This window comes from Petaurus breviceps, unplaced genomic scaffold (assembly GCF_028583685.1).
Source record: "Petaurus breviceps papuanus isolate PSGF00001 unplaced genomic scaffold, PetGlider_PUasm1.0 176, whole genome shotgun sequence".
Taxonomy (NCBI): Eukaryota; Metazoa; Chordata; class Mammalia; order Diprotodontia; family Petauridae; genus Petaurus; species Petaurus breviceps.
The window spans coordinates 18,172,226-18,192,982 of record NW_027185771.1 but is presented as its reverse complement, the minus strand read 5'-3'; the positions used below and the strand labels follow the sequence as shown (position 1 = coordinate 18,192,982).

Sequence of the window (20,757 nt, the reverse complement as noted above, 5' to 3'; positions counted from 1 at the left end):
CCAAGGGGAACTCAGCACTTCCTTATCTGCAACACCCAAGTCCCAAGATCTTCCCCAACTCCCAACAATGGCTTAGGAACACCGATTCCTGGCCCCCACCCCGCGGTCGGGTGTCACAGTAACAGGTGCCCGCCTTCCCGCCCGCTCCAGACACCACTTACCAAAGACGAGGATGTTTTTGCCCGCTGGTAACTTAGATCGGGACCGGGTGGAAACTTCACTGAGGATGGAAGACCTGCGGGGCACACAGCACAGCTGTTAGCCGGCGCCCTGACGCTGGGCGTGGGGGCGAGTGAGAATGCGGCACAGCCCAGGTTCGCTCTGCGAGCTCCAGCTGTGCTCACAACGTCCCCGTGCTCTCCCTAATGGGGACGGAGGGAGGGAAGCCCATCTCCCATCCCAACACTCTCCCGGTTCTGTGAATCATCACGAATGGCTGATGCCAGCTGCAGAGGACCTGGGGGGGGGGGGGGGTGAGATGCTGGCCTTGGGACCCCCGAGAAAGGGGTGAACACAGGTGGAAAAGAGAAAGACAACGACGTCTGCCGTTTATATAACACTTTGCATAACTCTTTACGAACATGATGCTTTGGTCCGCACAACGACAGCTCCGGGAGGGAGATGGTGGTATCATCCCCATTTTACAGAGGAGGAAAAATGAGGCAGGCAGAGGTGAAGTGACTTGCCCAGGGTCACACAACTAGTGTCAGGTTGGATCTGTCCTCCGCTCTTCCTGACTCGTAGAGATGAGGGAGGAGAAGGAGACAAAGAAGGAGATGAGAAGGGGGCCCCTCAGTGTTGAGCCGTGGGAAAGGAGGGGAGAGGAGGGCGGAGGCTACCCCACCATCCCGGCCGTCCCGCCCGGTCCTGCGGCCCCGCCCCGCCCGGCCCGGCCCTGGCCCCGGAGCCGGAGTCGCGCTCGGCCCCTCCTCACTCAGCCCGTCGGTCCTCCACTCACCACAGGTTCTGCCCCTCGTCCTCTTCGCTGGGCAGGTCCCCGGCGCCCGGGGCCCCGGTGCCCTCAGGCCCCAGCAGCAGCTTCTTCTCCACCCCCACCGGCGCCATCTTGCCAACTGCAGCCACAAAGAGGGCCTTCCCCCGGGCCCACCGAGGACCCCGCGCCGGCAGGGTGGCCGAAGCGACGCCGGCTCCCGGCACCGAATTACCTCACCCCTCTGCGGCAGCCGTGGCCGCCGCCCCACGCCAAATCACCCATCGGCCTAGACGTCTGCCTCCCTGAACAGCTGGGTCAGACGAACGAGGGCAGCGGAGTGCACGGCTTAAGGTCAGGCAGTGACGAAGACAGCTAAGAAGCCGAAGGCTTGGCTCTGTGACACCGCGAGGAGCCGCCCTGAGTCTGAGGAGCTCGGCAGCGCCCCCTCCTGGCCCGAAGGAGGACGGCTGCCACGACCTCCTGAGTTCCAGTCTGGTACCCAGGCTCCTCCATCCTGGGAGAGCTTCATTCAATCCCAGGGCACTCCGTGACCGCAGAAGGTCAGTCACAGGGTGCCAGGGCTTGTCAGTCACAGGGACTTTGGATAATATATTGTTCCCAGGATTCAGAGCTCAACGGAATCTTCGAGGTCTCCTTCATTTTTACAAATGGGGAAACTGAAGCCTAGGAGTGGGGAAGGGACTTATCCAGTATCACCAGCGGCCAGTGAGAAAGCTAAGAATAGTTTTGTTCACATCGTCTGACTCAACCCAAGGCTCTTTCTATACGGGGATGAAGATAATTGGGGCCCCTGATTAACTGGATGAATTCTTCAGTCAGCCCACTACTGGCATTTATAGAGGGCTTTAAAAAATTTTATTTTGCAAAGTACTTTTACATTATCTTATGAGAGTCTCACAGCAGCCCTGTGTTGTGGCTATTGTGGGTGTCAAGTTATTTCTATTTTACAGATCTGGATTGACTTCCTATTCCATTCCAGGAGACTGCTTCCTGTCATCCCTACCCTCTAATTTCTCTGCAGTCACTCCCTGTCTACAATCTGCCAGGCATACCCATGTCTCCCCCATTATCAGGGGACCCTCACTGGATCCTTCTATCCCTGCTGGCTGTCACATCCTGTCTCTCCTGACCATTGTGGCTGCACTTCTGGAGAGGTTTGTCTGCAATAGTGTCTCCACATTTTTCTTACTTTCTTCTTAATTTTCTGTAGTCTGGCTTCTGACTCACATTTGGCCAAGATGACTCTCTCCAAGTTTGCTAACAATCTCTTGATTGCCAGATCTGATGACCTTCTCTCTCTCTCTCTCTTTTCGGAGGTGGGAAGACAAGGCAATTGGGGTTAAGTGACTTGCCTGAGATCACACAGCTAGTTAAGTGGCAAGTGTCTGAGGTCAGATTTGAACTCAGGTCCTCCTGACTTCAGGGCTGGTGCTCTATTCACTTGCTTGCTGTTGGTGTCTCACAAGGCTCCATCCTGTGCTCTTTTCTCCTTTTCCTCTCTGTGATTTTACTTGGTGATCTTGTCAGTTCCCATGGATTCAATTGTCATCTTTATGTTAATGATTCTCAGATTGACTTGTCTAATCCTGGATGTCATCCTTGGCTACCCAACTTTTCACTCTCACCTCCTCCCAAAACCCCATGTACCATCTGTTTTGAAGACCTGTCGATTTTCCCTCTTTAACTTCTCTTGCATATACCCCCTTCTCTCCTCTGCCACTGATGTCTGATGTGGGTCCTCATCACCTCACACCTGGACTATTAGACTAGCCTGATGGTTGGTCTGTCTGCCATGGTATCTCCCCATTTTCATCCCTCCTCAACTCAGCTGTCCTAGTGATCTTCACCAAGTCCAGGTTTGATCATGTCACACACCACCACCAGCACCCCTCAACAAACTCCAATAGCCTCTATCACCACCAGGATCAAATATAAAATCCTTTGTTTGTCCCACCCCTACCTTTCCAGTCTCTTTAAACCTTACAGTGCCTCCCCACCCAGTAGTCTTCACTCCAGTAACACTGGCCTCCTTGCTGTTCCTAAAACAAGACATTCCATCTCCTGACTCTGAGCATTTTCTCTGGCTCTCTCTCATGCCTGGAATGCTTACCTTCCTCATCTCTTTCCCCTGGCTTCTCTAGCTTCCTTTAAGTCCCAGTCAAAGTCCCACTTTCTATAGGAAGGCTTCCTTGATTCCCCTTAATTCTAGTGCCTTTTGTCTGATTATTTCCAGTTTATACAATGTACTGCTTGTTTGAACAGTTATTTGCATATTGTCACAATATTAGATTCTGGGTTCCACAGGAGCAGAGACTTTTATCTTTCTTTGTATTCTCAGCATTTAGCACAGTGTCTGGAACATATTAAGTTTATGTTTATTTAGGGCAGTTAGGTGGTATAGTGCATAGAGTACCAGGTCTGGAGTCAGGAAGACTCATCTTCCTGAGTTCTAATCTGATCTCTCTCTCTCTCTCTCTCTCTCTCTCTCTCTCTCTCTCTCTCTCTCTCTCTCTCTCTCTCTCTCTCTCTCTCTCTCACACACACACACTCACTCTCACACACATACACACACACACCAACACACATATACACATACATACTAGATGTGTGACCCTGGGCAAGTCACTTAACCCTGTTTACCTAAGTTTCCTCATCTACAAAATGGGCTGGAGAAGAAAATGGCAAACCACTCCACTATCTTTTAGAAGAAAACCTCAAACAAGGTCTTGACTTGCTCATAGTCATGCAGTGCCAGAGATAGGATTTCAGGCCTTTTCGACTCCAAGTTCAGCATGAAGCTTTCAAAGCTGAAAAAAAAATTCATTTCCAGTTCTTCATTTGCTAGATAGTGAAACAAATGGAGACCCAGAGCAGTTGTCACTTGCTTGTGGTCCTGCTCCTGCTGGTTCTGCTTATGAAGTAAGAGAGAAGAGGAACTAAAGGATGTGAGAGTTCAGGGCAAGTTACCCCTACTCCCCATCCAGTTATTGGTTAGAGAAATGTGGATTCCCTCCCCCCTGGGACATGGGATTCATATTTGGGAATGGAAAGCCATTGCTTTCTGTTTAATGTCATTTTTTTCCTCTGATTACACATAAAAACTATTTTAACATTCATATTAAAAAGTTTTTGAATTCCAAATTCTCTCCCTCCTTTCCCCCTCATTGAAAAGGCAAGCAATTTGATATAGGTTATACATGTGCAGTCCTGCAAAACATATTTCCATATTAGTCATGTTGTGAAAGTAATTACAGACCAAAAAAGAAAAAAAGTTTTTAAAAAAGTCTGCTTCCATCTGCATTCAGACTCCATCAGTTCTTTCTCTGGAAATGGATAGTGTTTTTCATCACAAGTCCTTCAGAACTGTATCAGATCATTGCATTGCTGAGAATAGCTGAATTGTACAATTTTGCTGTTAACGTATAAATTGTTCTCCTGGTTCTGTTCATTTCAGTTTGCATCAGTTCATGTAAGTCTTTCCAGATTTTTCTGAAAGCATCCTGTTTGCCATTTCTTATAGTACAATAGTATTCTATCACAATCACATACCACTTGTTCAGTCATTTCCCAACTGATAGGCATTCCTTCAATTTCCAATTCTTGGTGACTAAAAGAGTTGTTATATATTTTCATATGTATAGGTCCTTTTCCTTTTTGTTTTTATCTCTTTGGGACACAGACCTAGTAGTGGTATTGCTGGGTCAAGGGGTATGCATGGTTTTATAGCCCTTCGGGCACAATTCCAAATTGTACTACAGAATGGGTAAATCAGCTCACAACACCAGTGTCTCAATTGTCCCACATCTCTTCCAACATTTATTTTCCTGTTTTGCCATGTTAGCCAAGCTGATAGGTGGGGGTGGTACCTCAGAGTTGTTTTAATTTGCATTTCTCTAATCAATAGTGATTTAGAGTATTTTTTTTTCATATGACTATAGACAGCTTTAATTACTCTGAAAATTGCCTCTTCACATCAATTGAAAAATGGCAGTCATTGCTTTCTATGATCACTAAAATGAAACTTAGGGGGGGTAGGTGTGGCAGCCAGGAAGCTAGACAAGGGTTTGTCCTGATGTAGCACCAGAGGTTAAGTACATTTAAGTACATACATCCCACAAGATACCTAGAAGGTAGCTCCAGGCCAATGTTGCCAGGACCACAGAAACAGGAAGTAGGTAAGGAAGGCTTATTCAACATATACTTGTGATCAGGAAGAACTCAAGACAACTGGGGTGAGTGGTCCTCAAATGGAGAGGAATACCAGAGATTTAGACAGATGGGAGAACTTTTATAGGAGATGAAATGGGGTCAGGGTGGTTGCTTCTTTTCCCAGTCTGTAGTCAGGATATAGTTCCCATCACACATGTCAACCGTACCAGTGCATGGGTGGCTCCCATCTTGAGGCAGAATCTTTAGTTGATATGGGAGAGAAATAAGGGAGTACAGGGCTCAGAGCCTGATATGTTCATTAGGCAGTTCTCAGGTGGCAGGGAAGGACACCAATAATGATGGGGTTGGAATGAGTAGGGTGACTTAGTAGGCCAAAGGTCATTTTCCTGAATTCAAATCTGGTCTTAGACACTTACTAGTCGTGTGAGCCTGGGCAAGTCACTTAACCTTATTTGCCTCAGTTTCCTCATCTGTAAAATAGCTGGAGAAAAAAATAGCACTCCAGTGTCTTTCCCAAGAAAACCCCCAAGCGGGGTCACAAAGAGTCAGACACAACTGAAAATGACTAAACAATATGACATTTATTACTGCACACCTAGCAGAGATGATATAAGGTCAGAACCCTGTTTTCCTGGCTCCTGGGCTTATGCTCTTTCCAACATCCCAGGCTTCTTCTTCAAGGACATCCTCCTATATTCAGGCAGATAATGCATCTATCATCCCAGCTAGTAGCTTTCCTAGTAATGATTTCTAGGGAAGGAGCCATCATTCCATTCCTTTATTAAAAAAAAAAACCCAACCATTTACCCTATCTCACCTGTGAACCAGAGCTCTATATTTGGTTGGTGCCATGGGAGATACTGAGGTATAAAATATAATTCCTCTTATAACTATGACCCCTCTTTTAGTAAGCTTCAATCATAACACGACCTGGTTAAAAACCAGTTCTTTAGTGGCTCCCCACTGCTTACATGACAAAGTCAAAACTCTCAGCCTTGCCTCCAAGGCATTGCAAGACTTGGTCTGAAATGATGTTTCTCCCTTTATCCTATACTTTACTTCTATATATATTTCACAATCCAGAGAATCAGATTACCCTGTTATCTAAACATACCTAGATTTTTCTGGACTTTGTGAAAGGAAACCCTGGGTTTTAAATTCAACCAGTATTTTTTCCATCTGAAATGCCTTCATTTTCCGTTTTCCACCTATGCTTCACTGGCATCGCTGGGCATCAGGTGCTCTAAAATTTTAACTTGCTCTATGTGAGTATAAGATTATTATATTGAAATCCTATCCATCCTTCAAAGTCCAGGCCAAAATGCCACCTCTTCACTTGCTAATAGCTACTTAGTCAAGAATTACTCCTCTAATTGAAGGTCACAGGAGACAAAACAAACTGGTTTTAGATGTGGTGTTGATCAAGGACGCAAAAGGCTGCTTACATAAGCTGAGGAATTCACATTCCTGGTGTGTTTTCAGGTAGGAACATTTTCTCCGTTCACCCTGATTTAAACAACCAAAAAACAATTATAACTTAATATGTCTTCCTTAAAAAAGGAAAATACTTGTTTCATTACTATTGTTTATGTCTTAAACCACATCTCTATTTATACCTATATCTGCATCAAGAGATATATAGCAAAATATCTACATACACACACATGCACACACACTCTAATATTTCTCATATTCAAGAAAATAAGTATGAATATACAACAGACTTCTAAAAATTTTTTTTAATGCTGTCAACTCTTGATTATCTATGTTAGTGAGCTGAGAGTAAAAGCTCATTTTTCCCTCAGCTGTGAATTGATGACTGTGTAATGGGAGACTGGCCAAGGACAGACCAGTTCCTGATGTAGATCTCTGATAAGCTTGTCTCTGAGCATGCCTAATGGAGGGCCCTGCTCCTCTGGCCAACAGCTGGAAGTCTCTAACAGTTTATTTTTCTTTCTTGTATACGATGAGAGAAGAAAGAAGAGTGAACTGCTCCTATGGGAGTCTTTTGTACAAAAAATCAGTTCCAGTTCAGCAGCCAGTCAAAAATGTCCCCCTCTTCGACACATAGTAAGTGAACAAAAAATGGTCATGGGATAGCTCCATGTGCTCCAAAGTCTAAAACAGGGTTCTCCATTACACATTCCTGGAGGCAGGCTTATCAAATATTCACAAGGGGGACTGCATTAGGCAAACACACTTCAAAAATAGTCTTGAGGGCTGGGTGTCCCCCTCATGGTGGTATGCAGATGACCTTGGGTTCTCAAAGTCTTCAGAATTTCCACCACCCTTCCCATCTCTCAGGTTCATAACTTTGACATTATCCTTGCTTCTTTATTCTCCCTTACCCTACCAAATCTTACCATTTTTACCTTCAGCATCTTTCACATCTGAGCCTTTCTCTCCACTCACACAACTATCTTAGTCCAGTCTTTGCTCACCCCTTGCCTAGGTCATTGCAACCCTTGCATGAATGGTCTCCCTGCCTCAAGTCTCCCCAATGCAGTCTATCCTCTTCCAGTCCTTCTTAAACTGAGTCGTGACCCCATATAGGGATGTGAAAATTTTGGCAACAGTAAAAGAATGCGCAAAGACCAAAAATTAATTAAAAATCAAATGAGTAATGAATCTGAGGTGTTTCTGGCAGCATTTGCCCATGTTACATAGAACAACTTCACTGCAGCGTTGGTTCTGAACAGAAAGCATGGGCATTTTGTACAAACACTGCCAAAACGGAAAAAGAGGTCTCTGGCAGAAAAAAGTTTAAGAAGCCCAGCCTGACACCAACAGAAGCAATTTTCTTTAAGTGCGGATACAACCATGTGACTCCTCCATTCAATCAACTCTAATGGTTTCCTCTTGCCTCTAGGGAAGAAAAAATAAACTGCTTTGTTTAGCTTGTAAAGCCATATACAAGTTGGCTTCATTTTATTTTTCTAGCCTTCTTGGATATTATTTTCACTCTGGCATTCTGGGAGCCATCCTAAGACTTGACTTCAAGCCCTTGGCTATCTCTTCTAGTCTGTGTTTCTTTTCCTGAGCACTAGTGATCATACAGTGATCCCAAGGGTGGTCATTCACAGCCATGCCACAATTTTGATATGTTGGGAGCTGATTACCAAGCAGTTATTTTTTTGCTACAGATTCTTGGGAGCAATGACCAATTCTAAGAGAATACTCCAGCTGTAATGTTTAAGACATCCCAAGCCACAGCTGGCTGGCCAGAAAACCAAGACCTTGAAAGTTGCTTTGTTGGGACATATCAGAAGTGATTGTGAAATGACTATTCAGTTCCATAAGTTTCCTGGGAATCTTTACCTTCTAGGAGAATATGACAGAGGCTATAGGTTATTGGGATATAAATTTTAAGTATCTGTTAATGTGCATTTATGATTCTTTTGTGTTTTAAGCATTTCTTTTGTAGTAGAGAAAATAATTTAATATTTAAGTTGTCTCTACCTGGTATCTACTTTATCAAGAATATTTTTTTCTAGAATAGAATCTATTCATTTCTTTTAGCTCAGCAAAACCAGGCAAAAAGTCCAACAAATCTGACACTTTAGAGAGCATTCTGAAATATGTTGTTGTTCAGTCATTCAATTGTGTCCAACTCTGTGACTCTGTGAACCATACCGTCCATGGAGTTTTCTTAGCAAAGATATTGAAATGGTTTGCCATTTCCTTCTCTAATGGATTAAGGCAAATAGAAGTTAAATGACTTGCCCAGGGTCACAGTGCTTGTAAATGTCTGAGGCTGGATTTGAACTCAGCTCTTCCTGACTCCAGGTCCAGCATTCTATCCACTGAGCCTTTTAGCTGCCTCCATTCTGTATCTACAAAATTTCTGCCCGATGGTACAAGTTCTCCATCTGGGGTTAAACAAAATAAATGTACTGTTTTGAAGAATGAAATAGCAGATACAAATTGAGACTGAGAGAACTGGAAATGATTAAAGAAACTAGAAACTTAGACTAGCTACATATTTAGGCAGAGGTATAAACATTTTAAACAAAAAATAAGCACTTAAGACTTTTCAAATTTTAATTTCATTTATTTGGGACTAAAAAGTGTTTAAATTCTACTAACAGGGCCAGAATATAAACAGTGTAGGCACAAACAATATCTACAGCTATCCAACCTTTAGAAACTGAGTAAGACCACAAAATTGTATTTCAGTGATTACTCATCTTCTTTATTCCACACAAAAGATATCCGTTCTTCAAACAAAATTCTACAGAATCTTCATTTCTCTGTAATCAATTGAAATTATATTTTCAGTCTTTTATACAACTTATAGAATTTACGACTAACACTTAATGAGCAAGATTCACCCCAACATAGGAAGTCACTTCCTGAAAAGAAACCTGGTACTTTTGGTACCTTGCGCTCTGAAACAATTATTACTCTAACATACTCAGACTTGGAAACCAGAAAAATCCATAACACCCAGCAGAGCACCAGGAACATCACAGGCACTCAATATAAACTGAAATGGCTGAAAGTGGCCATGCTGATCACCATGTAAAAATATGTCATTCAAATGTTAAATTGTTTTTAAAATCCTGCTCAGCTCAAGTGAACAATGTGAGGTAGATACTACAGGTAATACCATCCCCATTTTATAGATGAGAAAACAGACTCGTAGAGGTTAAACAACTTGCCATTGGCTGCATCATTATTTATCCTTTTCACTACCCTATAGTGTTTTTCTTTCACACAGAAATCATGCTAGGCTACAGAAGGCTATACTAGCTGACAGCAAATTCTGACAAGTCCTACCAAATTAGAAAGATTTGACTGTGGCATCAGTGACAAGCTGATTATCCATGAAACATGCAAAAAATGTTAAGTGGCTTTCAGTTTCCATTACTTTTTTGCTTTGTTAAGGACAGAAATGAGAAAAAAAGAAGTAAGATGATTGTTAACAATAAGAAGAAGTATTACAAATATTAACTGATTCACCTTTGGCTTTACAAATGAGATGTTTACCCAATGATGGAAGAGTTGCCAGACTACATTTTTACTATAAACATTACTAAAAGACACAAAGAAGTTCTAGGCACAAGGAAGGGTGGCTCACAAGTTCTCCTTTAAAATGTCGGTAAAAGCTGATACTGTAAGCAATCTGGGAGAGCAAGGGATAGTTTACCTGTCAGATCTATGGAAAGGGAAAGACTTCATGACAAAACAAGAATTAAAGAGCATTATAAAATGCAAAATGGATAATTTTGATTGCATTAAGTTGAAAACCTTCTGTACAAATAAAGCCAATGTTAACAAGATTAAGAGGGAAGTAGAAAATTGGGGAAGAATTTTTATAACCAATGTCTCTGATAAAGGCCTCATTTCTAAAATACACAAAGAATTAAGTCAAAGCTATAAGAATATAAGCCACTCCCCAATTAATAAACGGTCAAAGGATATGAACAGGCAGTTCTCAGAGGATGAAATTAAAGCTATCTATAAGCATATGAAAAAATGTTCTAAATCAGTAGTGATTAGAGAAATGCAAATCAAAACAACTCTGAGGTACTACATCTCCCTGGCCAGATTGGCTAAGATGACAAAATAGGAAAATGACAAATGCTGGAGAGGATGTGGAAAAATTGGAACACTAATGCATTGTTGGTGGAGTTGTGAACTGATCCAGCCATTCTGTACAGCAATCTGGAACCATTATGCCCAAAGGGCTATAAATAAGTGCATACCCTTTGACCCAGCAATACCACTTCTAGGGTTATATCCCAAAGAGATCAGAGAAATGGGAAGAGGACCTGTATGTACAAAAATATTTATAGCAGCTCTTTTTGTGGTGGCAAAGAATTGGAAATGAAGGGAATGCCCATCAATTGGGGAATGGCTGAACTAGTTGTGGTATATGAATGTAATGGAACACTACTGTGCTATAAGAAATGAGGAGCAGATGTACTTCATGATAACCTGGAGAGACTTATATAAACTAATGCTGAGTGAGAAGAGCAGAACCAGGAGAAATCTGTACACAATCACATACAGAATATATGTGTGATGACTAACTTCAATAGACTGGGCTCCTCTCTTCACAACCTGACTAATGATTAATGTGAAGATATTTATAGATCCTATATTCGAGTGCATGCTGCCATGATGGGGGGGGGGGGAGGAAAAGGACGGGGAGAAAATTTGAACCTCAAGGGACTGTGGAACTGAATGTTGTAAACTAAAAGTAAATAAACAAACCAATTTAATTTAAAACAAACAAACAAAAAAAATAAAATGTAGGTAAAAGAGCTAGTTCTACATGGTTTCATTGTGACCACACAGGCAACTAAGAAAAAGCCAAAATAACCAATATTAAGGAAATAAATTAAAGATGGCAAAGGAGAGGCAGCTACTCAGCTGAACTACCCCAACGTGCTCCTCCAAACAACTTTAAAATAACACTTCAAACTGAATTTTGGAGTGGCAGGACCAACAAAAGGTCAGGGTGAAACATTTCTTTAGCCTAAGACAATTTAGGAGGTCTGTGAGAGAGGTCTGTGGCACCAGGGTGGGGGTTAGCCTGGAGCACAACAGTAATCCCAGCAGTGGGCCTTGGAGGTGGCTGTGACAGCAACAGCAGTTTCAGGAGCTCTCAGGCCAGAGACAGTAAGGGAATCAGACAACTGGTCTGATTACAGGGGATCCTTTGCTGGCACTGACTAGTAACTCTCTTGCCCATATGTGGTTCTAGGTCACAATTCCATGGAGGAGAGGAACACCACCTATGGTCTTTCACAAGGAAGCAGGGACCCTGGTCATAGTTCCAAGGCAGAAGAACTTGTGACTGCAGGGGACCAGGGGCCCTTCCTAGGCAAAGACCAGAGTACAAACCAGAAGAGGAGTGATCATACCTCTCCCTGGATCTCTTCACCTTGGAAGCACCAAAAACTTGCAGACCCCTAGAACTAGCTCTCAAAACAGCAGTACAAAAAAGTCTTAAAGTTTGAGATAGTTCCTCCATATCCACAGGTAAGTAGAGCCCAACCTTAACATAAACTTCAAAGTCAAGAACTATGGTGAAAAAATGAGCAGATAACAACAAAAAAAATTTGACTATAAAAAGCTACCATGGTGGCAGCGATCAAGACATAAACTCAGAAGAAGACAATAACATGAGAATAGCTACAAACAAAGCCTCAAGGGAAAATGCCAATTGGACCCAAGCCCAACAAGAATTCCTAGAAGAGTTAAAGAAAGTAATGAGTGGTACAGGAAAAATTGGGGGAGGGGGAGGAGAAATGAATGATGCAAGAAAATTATGAAAAGAGAATTAACAGGGGAGGCTAGGCAGCACAGCAAATAGAGTACTGGCCTTGGAATCAGGAGGACCTGAGTTAAAATCCAGCCAGAGACACTTAACACTTACTAGTTGTGTGACCTTGGGCAAGTCACTTATCCCCAATTGCCCTGCCTTCCCCCCTCCAAAAAAGAAAAAAAAAGCAAAAAGAGAATTAACAATTTGGTTAAAGAGGCACAAAAAATATTGAAGGAAATAATGCCCTAAAAGCCAGAATTGGCCTAATGGTAAACGAGGCACAAAAATTCACTTAAGAAAAGAACTCCTGATAAAGCAGAATTGGCCAAATAGAAAAAGAAGTACAAAGGTTCAATGAAGAAAATAATTCCTTAAAAATTAGAATTGGGCAAAGATCCAAGCTTTGAGACAAGAACTCACTATATGACAAAAATTGTCCATAAAACTGGAAAGCAGTTAGAGACCAACATCTTACACCATATACCAAGATAAAGTCAAAATGGGAACATGATTTAGACATAAAGGGTAATATCATAGGCAAATTAGAGGAACATGGAATATCTTACCTGTAAACTCTATGAATAAGGGAAGAATTTATGACAAAACAAGAAATAGAGCATTGTGGGAAGTAAAATGAATAATTCTGAACTAAAATATGCCAGTGGGCATCAGGGAGGATGTCAAGAAATATGTTGGAAAATCTGATTCAGGGTTAATAAAAGAGGTCAAAAGTTCATAATTTGTTTGAAAGTCTCATTCCTGAATATGATCACAGGCCAAGCACCAAATAACATAAATACACAAAAAAGAGAAACTGACTATATCTTAACTGATTGGAAAAAGATGATGAAACTTGTCTCAGAAATAGTTGTCTGTATTTTTAGACCATCAATTGGTTTAAAAAAAGGTTAAAAGACTGGTTTTTGGAAGATGATTTCCTATAGCACACTATATATTCAAAATCAGACAACTAAATTAACAATTTGGTTAAAGATGAATGAAATAAAGATTACAAAATCACACTGGGCTGTCTGTTGATTATAAAAAAGTAACTGACTCACTAGAACGAAATTTAGTCTTAGAGACCCTTCTTCAAAAAGGTGTCTCACATGTATAACCTATGTTGAATTGCTTGTCTTCTCAGTGGGGGTGGGTGAGGAGGGAAGAAGGGAGAGAATCTAGAACTCGAAGTTTTAAAAACAAATGTTAAAAATTGTTTTTACATGCAACCGGGAAATAAGATATACAGACAATGGGGTATAGAAATACATCTTGCCCTACAAGAAAGGGGGAAGGGATGGGATGGAGAGAGGATATAAGAGAGGGCAGATTGGGGAAGAGGTATTTAGTATGCTTGCCATCTTTGGGGGGAGTAGGGAAGAGATGGAGAGAAAATTTGTAACTCAAAATCTTGTAGAAATGAGTGTTGAAAACTAAAAATAAATTTTTTTTACAAAAAGGTGTCTCCCAAGCATATGTTAAAGTCATATGTTAAGCTGTGACCCTGGGCAAATCACTTAATTCTTTTTTTTTTTTTAAGCAATCGGGGTTAAGTAACTTGCTCAAGGTTACACGGCCAGTTATTATTTCTGGGTGTGGTGCTGAGTGTCTGAGCCCGGGATTCGATCTCCAGGTCGTCGGTGCTCTTACTCTCTGAGCCACCTGGCGGCCCCTAAATCACTTAATTCTTTAGTGCCCCAGGAAACTCTCTAAGAAAATGAGTTGAAGAAAAGTTGGCAGAGATTTCCTCATCAGGAATTCCCTTAAAGAAATCACAGATCTAAACCAAAACACAAACCAACAAAAAAAAAAATCCCCAGAGCTATAAAGATTCCCTGAATGAATGAAGAGAATCATTTATTAACCACTTATAATGTGCAAAGCAGAATACTAAGTAGTAGGAATATAAACAGAAAAGTGAGATAGTCCCTGGTCTTAATGAGCTTACATTCAAATAGAGAAGACAATCCATAGGGAAGGTTTCAGGACAAGTCAGATAGAAAAGTCTCAATGTTTGTAGGTATAGGGGCAAATGCATCTTCTCTAATGTCATTTTCACTAATAAAAATGGCATTAGTTCCCAATGTTGAATCACTTGACAGAGTCAAAGATTTTGCTGGCAAGAGCCTTCCTTTCTGGGTCTTCAGGAGCTACGACTGCAGCATCCGCAGGAACAGATGTCAAGCTGTGTCTCCATGGGGGTGGCTTCCCAGGATGATGGCTGGGCACACTAGGCCAGAAGTACTGCTATTAGGGCCTTGGGATCAGGGTCCTGGGCTGTCTCTATCAGGGTCTGAGAGGAGTGATAGAGATCAAGGTAATGGTATTCTGACTTACCATGCACATGCTGTCTCAGAATGCCTTGCTTCAGCTATTCTGATTTTCATGCCTTTAAGATTATTAGTAAAAATCAAGTCATAAAACAAAAACATATGTGTTCACCAAAGGTTCACCAATGTTATGAAGTATGTCCTGGGCAGAATCCGAATGGAAGAATAATTCCCAAAAGAGGAGGAGTTGCTCCAAGTGCTCCATTTTGACCTTGGAATACTACTACCAGACCCTCTCAATGAAATGAATTGACACTCAAAAGAGATCAGCCAGGAAATTCTCATAAGAAAAACTATATAGATTAAGAATGCATACTGCTCAGACTGTGAGAGGCAGTCAGATGGGCCAGTGGTATTTACATATTGAACAATGAGTTGGGTCAAGAATTGAAAGGAAAAAGAGAGCACAATGGGTTGTATTTGAAAAACTGTGCAGAACTTTCAATAACACAAAAATTCACCTTTTTAATAGCAATATTCTACCAGTAATGATGTATATGGAATGAGTCATGGAACATGATGATCTTCAGAAAAGCCAAAATTGCAGGTGACCCAAAATGCAACAGAGAAATGAACAGGAGGCTATAGCACATTGACAACGATGACTTGCTTGCAAGAAGTGGTGTGAAAGACATTCAATTCAATAAACATTTATTAAACTGTCCACCATGTACAAAGCACTGTACTAATTCCTGGGGACATAAAGACAAAAACAAAGGAACCCCAACCCTCAAGGAGGGTTTAACTTGGAGGGATAAAGCATGTAGAAAGAAACTAAATTTTTTTTTAAATTGAGGAGAGAGGACTAAAAATAAAGAGCATCACAAAAGTTCGGTGTAGGAAATGGCCACTGTGCAGAGAACCTTGAAACAAGCTCAAGATTCAATAATCTCTCTACAGGTGGTTTCCTGATCTATATATTAAGTCTGAATCTCTCATATGAATTTTAGTCTCTAATTACCAACATTTTTGTACATCTAAAACTGTCCTTGTGGTTTTGGGGAAAAAGGCACATTAGAGCACTGCTGTGGAGCTGTTAATTGGTCTAGTTTATCTGGAAAATAATTTGGAACTATATCCTAAATATAACTGATCTGCTCATACCCTTTAACCCAGCAATATTGCTACTAGGCCTATATGACAAAAAGACAAAAGAAAATTAAAAAGGACCCCTACGTACAAGAATATTTATAGCAGCTCTTTCTACGGTGGCAAAGAATTATAAACTAAGTGGGAGCCTATTGATTGGGGAATAATTGAACAAATTACGGTATATGACTGTAATGGAATACTATGGTGTCATAAGAAATGCTAAAAGGAATGGTGTTTTGGGAAATCCTGTTTGGAGTGATGTAAAGTGAAGTGAGCAGAACCAGGAGAACAATTTATACTACAATAACAACATTTTAAAGACAACTCTGATGTGGTGATGAACCAAGATTCCAGAGGGCTGATGATGAAGCATACTACATTATTATATGCTTCTTGACAGAGAGGTGATAGATTCAGGGCGCTAGACCAGTAACCACACCATTGTGGTTATCAATGTTAAGATTTTTCTTATAGTTCTTCAGTATATTCCTGCCACTACAACTTTTGTCTTTTGTCACACCCCTTTTTTTGCATGAAACATTCCCTGGTTATCTCTCATTTCCTGGAAGAGATTATCTCTAATTTCCTTTCTTTTCCCATTCTATTGTTTTCTTCTATTTTTTTGCATTGCTCATTTAAGAAAACCTTCTTATCTCTCCTTGCTATCCTCTGGAATTCTGCATTATTTAAGTATATCCTTCCCTTTCTCCAGACTTCTTTCCTCAGCTATTTGTTCTCACCAAACAACCATTTGTTTTTTTGCTTTTTTTTTCTTTCTGATTTTTTTTTATTGCTGCCTCCTGTACAATATGGTGACCTCTTTCCTTGGTTCTTCAGGTACTCTGTCTACCAGATCTAAATCCTTAACTCTATTCATCTTTATATTCATAAGGAATGTTATTTTGGTCATACCTACACAGTTTGATGATTTTCCCTACTTTCTTTAATTTAAGTCTAAATTTTGCAATAAGAAACTCATGATTTGAGCCACAGTCAGTTCCAGGTCTTGTTTTATTGAATGTATAGAGCTTCTCCACCTTTGGCTGCAAAGTACATAATCAATAAAAGCTCTATCCACTAAACCACCTAGCTGCCTCCTTACACATGGCCTTAAGTATCATGTGGTTTTCTGGTTTGTTTCTTTTAATTACATCTATTTTTACTTTGCCTTACTTTGTTATTTCTGCTTTTTAGAAGTTCACTTGAATCATAATAAATTCTGCTCCAGATCCTCACATAATTCTATATAAATCCTTATGGTTCAATCCTTATGTAAACAACACCTTGTTGGAATCTGCTTTCCAATCTATTCTACCATTTTTCTCTATTTTATGGACAAGTTCATCCCAAATACAATCCACAACCATAACCAAGAACATGCATCCACTTACACAGCTAGATCCCAATTAGTACAAATAATGAATCCTGTGAAGTGGTTATTTGTATTTGAATTCAAACTAGTTGAAGTTATAATTATATAAAATATGGATAATTAGTTCTAGTTCAATGACCATTTCATGTGATTCATTAAATTGTACTAATCAGGACCTAGCTTTACTTTTTCCCCCACCCTCTGAAAGAGGCCTTTCTTAGACAAATTGGATAGACAAGACCCAGAAGGAATCAAACATAGCAACATAGTATTTGATGAACCCAAAGACAACAACACCTGGAATAAGGATTCCTGATTTCAAACTACTGGGCATACTGGAAAGCAGTCTTGAAGAAAATAGTTAAGATGAATATTATGTACCACATACCACAATAAATTTCAAATAGATACATGACCTAGTGATAAAAGTGTATATCATAAACAAATAAGAGGAGCAGAGACCTTTCACAGTCACAATACAGGAAGGGTTCTTGGCTAAACAAAAGGTAGACAGGATTACAGGAAATAAAATGAACAATTTTGATTATGTAAATTTGAAAAGTTATTGCACAAATAAAATCAATGCAGTGTGAATCAGGAAACAATATTTGTAATTATCTCTGATAAAGATCTGATATCCTAGACATGCAGGAAATGTATACAAATATTTAAGAAACAGAAGCATTCGCTAACAAAAGGTCAAAAGATAGGAAGTGGTAGCTATCAAAAGAAGAAATTCAAGACAATAACAGAATGAAACAATGCTCCAAATCACTTACAAAGATATACAAATTAAAACAACTCTAAAGTTCAATCTCACACTCATCAGATTGAGATAGATTGGAGGAAAATAGCAATAGTTGGAGAAAAGGTACACTAATGCACTGTTAATGGAACTGCAAACTGATATAATCACTCCAGAAAACAATTAGGAACTAAACCCTAAAATTTACTAAATTGGACCTACCCTTTGACCCAGCAATAAAGCTCTGAGGCAAATAACCCAGGGATCAAAGGAAGAGGGAAAGGATCCACATGTACAAAAATATTTATGGCAGCACTTTTTGTTGTGGCAAAGGACAATGAACCTGTGTCCATCAACTGGTAAATGGATGAATAAATCATGGCATATGAATGTAACAAAATATTATAAAGTCATAAAAATGAGGAAAGAGGTAAGTTTGGGAAAAATTGGGAGGAAGACTTATATGATCTTGATGCAAAAATAAGTGAATAGAACCAGGAGAATAAATTATAAAATGACTACTGTATTGCAAAGGAAAACACATGAGAATTATTTAAGAACAATGATAAATGAAATTACTAATCACTATTCCAGAAGAATGACTAATGAACCATGCTTCCCACATCTTAGAAGAGAGGTGATGAATTAGAGGTACAGAATGAGACCTACGTTTTCAGACATGAGAAATATGGAAATTAGTTTTGCTGGACTATATTTATTTGTTACAAGGGAATTAATTATTTGGGGGATGAGAGGATTGCTATGGGATAGTAAAAGTCACATACAATGACACTCTTTTCTTTCTTCTTTGAATAGGGAAATGTTTACATTTGTTGATGTCAGGTTCATAATAAAAAAATTTTTTTAAGCAATGTAAAATATGATTGTTTTGATTTTTTAACGCAGTTTTCTTTTTTTCTTAACACATTTTCTAAGTAATCTCAAATACAAGCTACTAATAAATTAAATAGATATAAACTAGAGAGTGACGGAGAAAGAAACAGCCTAAGTGGAGTGGAAAAAAGGGGAAAACGTATGTGTAAAGGTTTTCTTTATAGTATGTTTTTCACCAGAGTTAAAATTTAGGTCTACTAATGATAAGAATATAATGTAATAGGGGCGGCCAGGTGGCTCAGCGAGTAAGAGTACCGGCTCCAGTGTTGGGACGACCTGGAGATCAAATCCCGGGCTCAGACACTCAGCACCACACCCAGAAATAACTGGCCGTGTAACCTTGAGCAAGTTACTTAACCCCGATTGCTTAAAAAAAAAAAAAAAAAGAATATAATGTAATATACAACAGTAATTCATTATTTTATTCAAATGTAAACACATTAATTGAATTTTAAAGTAATTTAAGGACTAGGGGAAAAGAGCACCAGTATGCTACAGAACAAAGATCCCTGGAATTGGTGCAAGGAGATATGGATACTAGTCCCAGCTTGCCACTTTCTAGCTGTGTTATTGAGAGCAAGGCACAATTTCTCTGAGCCTTAATTTCCTTATCTGCAACATGGGGATAATAATAATATTTGCACTACCTACATCAGAGGATTATTATGAGGAAAGTACATTGCATTTATAATGTACACTGGAAGCTATAGAGCATTATATGAAAGTCAGCTATTATAATTAGCACTTTTTCATTATCATGGAATATATTAAATTAATTAAAGAATTAAATTAATTAATTAATTAATTAAAGAATTAAATAATTCTGGATCTGGAAAACAGTGAACCAACAAATGCTTCACTGCATAGTATTTTTCTAATTGCTATGATGGGTAGTGCTTATTTTAAAGTGGAAGAGAAGGAGCCCGTAGATAAAAAGAGAATGAAGATGCTTACAGGAAGAGATCAGGGTTGATGAATGTTAGAACATTGGATTTACAGTCAGAAAAACCTGGCTTCAATTGTTGTTTTGTAAATGTAAGACATTATTATTATTAATCATTCATAGGTTCACAGCCAGAAGGAATCTTAGAGATTATCTACTACACTTTTCATATTTTATAGACGAGGAAATTGGGACTTTAATCACATGAAAACATTTCCACATCAGTCATCTGCTCTCTTCTTTCCCAAGAGAAATAACTCAAGCAGAAAACCTTGATTTTATTTTTAAAAATTCAGAACTCACTTTGGAAATTGTTTTGAAAATTATTTCTTTCTTCATGTGTAGAAGATTCACTATCATATCTTCTTTTCTTATGTGGGGTCAAGAGTATTTCTGTAAAATATAAGAATTATTTAGAGAATCTTTAGAGTATTCATATGAGTAATCACTTGTCAAATCTATATAGTAAAACATGTAAAATACATATTTAATGTAGACCTATACTTTACATTGAAAACTTTAGGCAAGTTGTTAAGAACTTTTAAAATTATCCAGAAAGACTAAAATTATTCCCAGGACTTTTAAAAAAATCTCCGACTGCTCAGAAACAGGTTTTCTTTTCAATAAACTTTCCCCCCATAGCTTTAATGTATTTCATTGTTTAGAAGCTAAGTCTAGTTCAGATATTTTATCATAAACACAGTTAAAAGCTGCTGAATTACTTTTGTTAAAGATAAGTGATTTCCTTAGGTCACTTTTATATCTATCTTCAGCTTCCAGAATGACTTTGTGGCGATCACATTGGAATGGGCAAGAGTGCAAGAGCCTGCTAAAATTTCTGCTATTCAGGGTTTTTCCTACTTCTACGCAACCTAAAAAAAAAGCACATTAAGATGATATACAGATGTTATAAAATAACTAATTACAAATCTATGAATGCAAAATATTATCTTTAGGATGGTAACTATAGCCCAATCAGG

General features: G+C 39.6%; 2 protein-coding genes across 2 annotated transcripts in view; both read right to left on the bottom strand.

Annotated features, from left to right (window-relative positions):
- DYNC1LI2 (dynein cytoplasmic 1 light intermediate chain 2) overlaps positions 1 to 2,596 on the bottom strand; it is a 59,564-nt gene extending 56,968 nt beyond the window's left edge. The window contains exons 1-3 of the mRNA XM_069085825.1: positions 2,593 to 2,596; positions 959 to 1,077; positions 162 to 235 (exon numbers count right to left, since the gene is read on the bottom strand). Coding sequence (XP_068941926.1) covers positions 162 to 235; positions 959 to 1,065 — 181 coding nt within the window. The 5' untranslated portion in view covers positions 1,066 to 1,077; positions 2,593 to 2,596. The remainder of the gene's footprint in view (positions 1 to 161; positions 236 to 958; positions 1,078 to 2,592) is intronic.
- A 6,610-nt stretch (positions 2,597 to 9,206) lies between these two features.
- The window catches only part of TERB1 (telomere repeat binding bouquet formation protein 1), a 49,141-nt gene continuing 37,590 nt past the window's right edge, over positions 9,207 to 20,757 (bottom strand). Inside the window, exons 15-17 of the mRNA XM_069085934.1 lie at positions 20,500 to 20,649; positions 20,081 to 20,170; positions 9,207 to 9,375 (exon numbers count right to left, since the gene is read on the bottom strand). Coding sequence (XP_068942035.1) covers positions 9,368 to 9,375; positions 20,081 to 20,170; positions 20,500 to 20,649 — 248 coding nt within the window. The 3' untranslated portion in view covers positions 9,207 to 9,367. The remainder of the gene's footprint in view (positions 9,376 to 20,080; positions 20,171 to 20,499; positions 20,650 to 20,757) is intronic.